This window comes from Gorilla gorilla, chromosome 8 (assembly GCF_029281585.2).
Source record: "Gorilla gorilla gorilla isolate KB3781 chromosome 8, NHGRI_mGorGor1-v2.1_pri, whole genome shotgun sequence".
Classification (NCBI taxonomy): domain Eukaryota; kingdom Metazoa; phylum Chordata; class Mammalia; order Primates; family Hominidae; genus Gorilla; species Gorilla gorilla.
The window spans coordinates 96,604,970-96,612,149 of NC_073232.2; the positions used below are offsets into that span (position 1 = coordinate 96,604,970).

General features: G+C 44.5%; 1 protein-coding gene across 2 annotated transcripts; it reads right to left on the reverse strand.

Moving 5' to 3' along the window:
- Positions 1-3: 3 nt before the first annotated feature.
- On the reverse strand, positions 4-5,108 carry LRIT2 (leucine rich repeat, Ig-like and transmembrane domains 2). 2 transcript variants are annotated; one of them, XM_063709785.1, is made up of 4 exons: positions 4,930-5,108; positions 3,852-4,633; positions 2,347-2,376; positions 4-2,199 (listed from the first exon to the last, which is right to left on the reverse strand). In XM_063709785.1, the coding sequence occupies exons 1-4, from the start codon at positions 5,037-5,039 to the stop codon at positions 1,439-1,441; spliced, it is 1,683 nt and encodes a 560-aa protein (XP_063565855.1). In that variant the 5' UTR covers positions 5,040-5,108; the 3' UTR covers positions 4-1,438. The 2 variants fall into 2 exon arrangements, with proteins under 2 accessions (XP_063565855.1, XP_004049746.3); XM_004049698.5 differs by lacking the exon at positions 2,347-2,376 and having other exon boundaries at positions 81-2,199; positions 4,930-5,063.
- Positions 5,109-7,180: the final 2,072 nt, after the last annotated feature.

Consider the following 7,180-nt stretch of genomic DNA (forward strand, 5'->3'; position numbering starts at 1 on the left):
CAATTTTTTTTTAATTTAGAGGTTTTTTTTCTAATGCCCAGAAGAAAACAAATGAGTAGAACCTGAAGAAATGAGCGGACAATTAGTCTGAAAATGAGAGCCATCTTCAATTTTTTAAAATTTATTGTTAACTAACATTGATTATGAGCACAATCCAGGTATTAGACGAATGCAGTGGCCACCGTGAGGAAGGTCAGTCTTTGCCTGCAAATGTCTCACAACCAATGGACACAATGTGCATACTGTCCTTTTCTCCAGAGGTGTGAAGTCAAGGAAAGCTCTGTGGAAGACGTAATGTACACACTTGAGAGAGGCCTAAAAGGATGATTAGGAATGGGTAAAAAAGGTGGGAAGGAGAAACGTGTGGAGATGTCACAATGAGGCTAGTTCATGTTTACACTCTTCGAAAGGTTTGCATGTGGCCAGTGAGGGAAAGGGCAGGGAGACAGATGTGAATTAAATCCTGGGAATGGTCTCCCCTAGAAGGGCTGTTCAGTGGGACGATGAGCTGATGTTGGGATTCCTGGGGCCCCTCCATTCCACATGGGTCCGGCTAAGAGGAAATGACCACCTCTCATGGATTTCATAGGAGGGCTTTAGACATTGACTAGGGGAAAGCAGTGGACGTATGGGTGCTCTTCCTTCTGGGTATGGCCCTGCAGAGTCTGCTCTCTGCCAGACCCAGGGCTGCAGCCAATTCCCTGCTCTTCCTCGGTGCTGATGGCTCCAGCCTGCCCAGCAGCACCAAGGGCTGTGCTTACAGGGGAACAGACACCTACAAAAAGAGACTCACATTACCCAACAGCTCTCATCACCCTGATGGGCAGCTCTTTGGAACATCACATGTATGTGATCTCATTAGGAGTTTGTCATGAAGAGAGAGGGTCACACTTTATAAACAATGAAAGACACAAGAATACTGCAAAACAGACATTCAAGGAAACAATGGAACTGGAACCTCTATTGAATGGGGCTTCTGCCTCCTGCCAGATGTGGACTCTGGGTGTATCATTGAACTGTCCAGGCTGCAGTTTTTCACCTATAAAAAGTGGGTAGAAGTCTACCTTCGTTTACAGGATGATATATGTAAAATATTATACGTAGACATTACGTATAAGCATGTAAATGTTATAAGCCTAAGTATATGCAAAGAGTAATATTTAGTGATTTCTAATCACCATGTATAATAAAATGATTAATTTGATAGGACAAATCTTCATTGACTTTAACTTTACGAAGATAATGACTATGTCCCCTTTATCATGAAGATAAAGACTCTGTTTCCCTTTTTACTCTTGAACCCCCTGTGTCAAGTTCAGTGCTTGGAACACAGTGGGTGCTCAATATATACTTGCTGGATAAATGGATGGAGCTGCTGCAGAGGGTTGGTTTCAGAGGCTTGAAGCCCAAGCCGTTTCCACCCCATGGCCTGGGTTGTTCAGCTGTTGTCTTCCGTTCCTTCTTTCTCCTTGTCCCCCTCAGTGTCTATGTGCCCTTCACCATCATCACAGACAGCTGGATGTTCTCTAAAGGAGTCATCCCTGGACTGCGGGGCTGCAGGGGGGCAGCTGGGGGCTTTCCTGCGATGAAGACAGCAGCGCAGGACCCACTTGCTGCAGCTGCAGGGGCCCTGGGCTGCCCAGGCATAGGCGCCCACAGGCACTGCAAGCAGCACCACACACAGGACCACTGTGACATGCAGGAGGCGCTCACGTGCCTCTAGCCCACCAGCATCTCTGCCTGTTACAAAAGCTACACACTGGCCCTGGTGTGGAGGCTGGCCCTCTAGGCTGAGGCAGGCCTCATATTTTGTGCCAGGAAGGAGGTCATCCACAGCATAAGTATTGATTCCGGGGCCAATGTGAACCACCTCCTTCCTGAAGGCTTCATCCGATGCAATGTAGAGGGTGAACCACTCCTCCTTAGAGGTGTCAGCCACTGCAAGCCACTCCAGCAAAATCCCATGCACTGTCTGCTTGACAACCCGCAGGTCAATGTAGGCATTGCCCTCCGAGGGGATGGAAAGAGAATCAGGTGCATGTAGGGCCTGGGCAGGCTGGACATGGAGAGAGATTACAAGGGTGCTCTTGCCAATGGAGTTGGAGGCCATGCAGGTGTAATTACCACTGTCTACCAGGTGGGCAGCAGGTATGGCCAGCTCTGACAGAGCAGTGTCTTCTCCAGTAGAAGATGTCAACACTGGGTGGAAAGAAAAACAAAACAGCTGTGCATTTATCTGATAGACTGCTGGAAAGTGTCTAGCAATGCCAGTTTTGTTTTGTTTTGCTTTGTTTTTTGTTATTGTTGTTGTTAGAAGATGGTGGTAACCTTTTATGAACCTCGTACCTGGTGTCAGGTGTTTGCCTCCCAGCAATCCTGTAAGATAAATAACTGATCTTTACACATAGGATATTGAGGATTGGAGCAATCCATCAACTTGCCCGTAGTGAGAGTTGTTCAGAAGCAACAATTGATATGGGACCTGGCTCTTCAATCTATGAAGACCGTACTCTTTCAACTTCACTAACTGCACCCACCAAACCACCTTCACCTTGCTGAGCCACGGCTTTCAGGACAGTTCTTGCGACTATGTGATTGCACGATATTATGAGCTTCAGGAAGTGCCTTCTTACCTTCCAGATGCACAGTTCCTCAGAGCCTGGAGCCACATGCCTGGGCTGCTATCCCTAATGGAGCTCCTATCCAGTGTGGTACTGGGCAAGTTGCTTAAATTCTCTTGACAATTTTCTTGTCAATAAAATGGGATGATAAGCAATCACCTATCTTATTAGTTTGAAAGTAAGTGTTCAGTGCTTATATTTTTACTGAGAGATTATATAACATGTTGCCAAACAGTGATTATAGAACACCACCAAAGACAACACCTGTATGCATTTCTTGGTTTTCAAAGAGGCCACAACAATAAATCCTATATTTTTCTTTCATTGATATTGAATGCCAAACCAATAAGGTATTATCAAAACAATACAGAATGTGAAAATTCAGTTAATTGGGTATTTTTAAACCATCCAGAGTTTTGTCATAATGTATAACAAATACCTGGGCAAATGACTATATTTCCCAAGTTTTACCCAGCTATTCCTAGTTGTCTTCTAGACAGAGAACAGAAGACAGGACACGAGGAATGTACAAAGATTTTTCTTTTCAGCTTTGGGATACCCCCAGGGAGGCCATCCCCGGCTTTGTGATATGCCCAACCCTACAGAGTAGCATTAAAGGTAATCCCAGCTGAGGTATGAAAACAGAGCAGAGGGTTCCAGGAAGGAAGAGGCAGGTTTGAATTCCAGCCCCAGGGCCCACAGAGGTCACTTCCTTTCCCTGGGTCCCAGTATTACAAATTCAAGCCAATAAGGTCTGAACAATTTTATGTCAGTGTTATTTCAAACAGGCACCCCAGGTGATTCTGCTCAGGCAAGTTAAGGAAATAACTAATAGATCATCTCTAAAATCAATCCTAGTCAAAAATTCTAGAATTCTAAAATACATAGTCCAGTGTTTTGTATCTAAAAGATTCCCAAAGACTATATCTGCTCATATAAAATTTTATAATATTTGCATAAGATATTAAATTAGCCCTGAAATATGTGTTTATATATGTGTATATGTTCTGTGTGCAAAGAGATCTGTATGCAAACATTTAAAATAATGCCAATAGTGGAACACTACCTTGAAATCTTTTCTGTTCTAGTGAGCATAATTCAGGGCTATCCCAATCTTACTTGCACCCACCCTTCGTGATTGACCCAGCTTTGAACCTCTCTAATGAGGATGGGTTTGCTACAGACCTCTCCATTCCCTCCAGATACACTGAGAGGGTGCATGTGGCTTACCATCAAATTCTCTCCACATACTCAGGGGATAAGTCCATGCAATGGATGGTGAGGGGCTGGCCTGTGCCAAGCATCGCAGGATCACATTCTGTCCCACCCGGATGGTGATATTGGCACTGGGGGTTGAGATCTGTGGCTTCATGCAAGCACTAAGCTCAGTTTCATGAAAAAGCTGCCCTGCCTTGGACAGAGGGCCCTGGCATATCAGGTAGGAATTCACCAGGATGACTGGGAGGGTAATGGACTTGACAAACTGGACAAGCCCCCTTAGGCGACAGTCACATACCCAGGGGTTGTCATGCAGGGCCACCACCAGGCTGGAGAGAATCTCAGCCCCACAGTCAGGCTGCCGGCATTTCTGGTAGGCTGGCCAGTTCAGGAAGACACTCTTGGATACAACTGTAAGCCTATTGGAGGATAGGTCAAGGTAGGTCAGGCTGAACAAGAATTGAAGAGCCAGCTCAGGGAGTGCATCAATCTTGTTGCGTTTGAGATCCAAGACCCTCAGGAGAGGGGTGGCACGGAACGCTGTCCATGGTACTGAGCAGAGCTTGTTCCCCTCCAGTCTCAGCTCCCTCAGTTCTGGCAGGTGTTCCAGGGCTCCCAGGTGGATCACACTGATATTGTTAAAATTGAGCCAGAGGTATTCCAAGGTGCTCATGTTGATGAAAGACCCTTGGGGCATCTCAAATAAGGGTGAGTTTTCAATTCTCACTTGCTTGAACTCTTCAGAAAGGTTCCCAGGGATCTTTCCCAAGGAGACAGATGTGCACTGCAGAGTCCTGTACAAGAAACCAGAACAACTTTAAGATAAACAACAGGGGACTGGAAAGTAGGGTCAGGCTGATCCTGGCATTAGACATGTGAATCAGAATAAAAATATTATTATTCATTGAAATAAAAGAGTTAGACTCAGTTTGGTAAAAATGCACAGTTCAGCAAAGTTCAGTCCCAACTAGAATGAGTCTCATAGAGTTTTGCTGATTTCCTGCCAATTCTAAGCCTGCTTCCACTCCACATCACCCCCAAAGAAAACCCATTCCCCATAACCCTCTAACATCTGGCCAGCAGAGCACACCTGCCAAAACTCTCCTCTGAGCAAGTGCATCCTGGCAGACAGAAAGGCTGAGCTGCGTGTGTATCCAGAAAGACCAGAACTAACAGGAAGTAATGAAAAACTGAAGCCATATTTCTCTGTAAGAAAATACGTTGTGAGTTTTGAATAAGTATCGCCCCAGCTTCCGAGTGGCAAATCCTATTATTGGTAATCCATGGTGATGTAAGTCGCACAGCAGCAGGAAAGCCCATGGGAGCTCTGAGGTCTGTTACAGCCCAGACCACAAGTTCAGTCAGAACACACGAAGGGGGATCAATGTCTCTTAACTAGAGTCAGGAAATTCAACATTTGTGTAATTCTTGAGTCTGAAAAGCAAACTGCAAGTCAGATGTCCAATTCCATACAGATTCTACATTTCTTAGATTCTTAAAAAGAAGTCTGAGAAACAAGCAGGCAGTGCTATTCTGAGCAGCACTGTTCAGGGGATGTGGCCAGAATCCATCTAATGCTTCATCATTTGCAGTTGATTCCTGAAGCCTAGAATTTCCAATCATTTTCTCAAAGTGAAAATAGGTGATGAGTAACAAAGTAATTCTGTGTTCATTCCTATCATTTGTTCTCTTCCCAACACCACGGGTGGTGTAGTCATGCTCCTACTGCATCAAGACAGCTGCTTCTGCAGCTTGGGTCACCATTTTCAAATACAAGATGGTATTTTCTGATTAAACCAAAAGATTGTTTTCTTGGACTTCACAACCTTTCCTTAATACTGTGTATTTCACTTCATCAAAATGGGCAACCTACATTTTAAAAAGAGATGTATACAATTTTATATGCTTGCTCTTTCACTCTTCATTTATTCCACAAATATTTACTGCTCATTTGCTTTAAGCTATACTCTTGCTCAATGAAAGGAACAGGGTCGAGGGCAAACCTATTATAGACCCTGTCCCAAGGAGTCTTCTCTCTTGTTTGTGCTTCTGAATCTTGAGATCTTTGGAATGTAATTTAATCTCTGTGAGTCTTCTCTGTATCGTGAGAATATTAACAAATACCTCATAGTGTTTCCAGGCATTTTTTCTCATTATTTTTTAATTTTTGTATTTTTTCAGAGACAGGGTCTCACTCTGTTGCCCAGGCTGGTCTCAAACTTCTCAGCCTCCCAAGTAACTGGGATTACAGGTGCAAGCCATTGCTTCCAGCCATATTTTTAGAAAAGTTTGAGATTATGTTAAATACAACACCTAGCACACAGTTGGTGCCCATTAATCCTCCTCCCACTGACAAACTCTTTAAGATCCGAAAAGTCTACATCCCTATTAACTAGGGCACTTCCAGTTGAATATTGAAATTCCATGAGTTCCTTTAAGACTTATGATATACATTGTACCCTACAAAAGGCCTCAGCAAAGAAAATCCGCTTAGCTAACCAGTGAGGGGGGAAATGGGTCACCAGCTAAGCTGATTACACTCCAGGCTTTCCATCCAAGCCAGAAATATTTGCAGGAGTTTCCAAACAGTCTAACTCTAAAACCTGGGGGGACCACTGGGTTTGTCTAAAAGTAAAAATCCAAAACAAACAGAGAGCTCTCGGCACAAAGTTTGTCATACATATGGCAATGTGCTTCCTAGATCCCCCTTCAAGGGATAAGTGGATGCTCAGCTGCAAGGAGTGCTTGCATGAGGTCATGTCCTTCCCAAAGCAGCCACATCCCACATTCAGTGACTGAGGGTGGTGAGGGCCTGGCCAGTTTGCCGTGATGGGGGAAAACTCTGATGAGCAATTATCACTCCAGAGTCCCCTACCAGCTTTGCTAAGGCTTGTCAGGATTGTTTCATGGAAATATGTGATTTAATTCATGACTATTCCAAACCACTAGTGGATTCCTTTCTCTCCCCTTACGCCAAAGGATAAAGATCTTAAGAGTCCTCCATTCCCCCACAATTTCCTCTCTGTCCATCTCATGCCAGCCTTTTCAAATGAATCCAGCTCCATCCAACTTTCAAGAAGTTTGCGGGAAGCTTGTGAAGCACACCCACTGGCATGCTATCTCTAGAATCATCTAGGCCACTTCTCTAGTGGCCCCCACTCCTTTCCTGACCCCCTCATTCTCTGGTTTCCTTATTTGGCATATGAACAGAGGGAGTGGCTCTCTTGGAAATTGAGACAGGAGACCAGGATAATTGAAGTTAGCATGGGTCAAGTTATTTATGTTAAACAACCTGTGGTTAAGTGTAGTCCCTAAACTCAAGAGACCCTAACAACAATGGC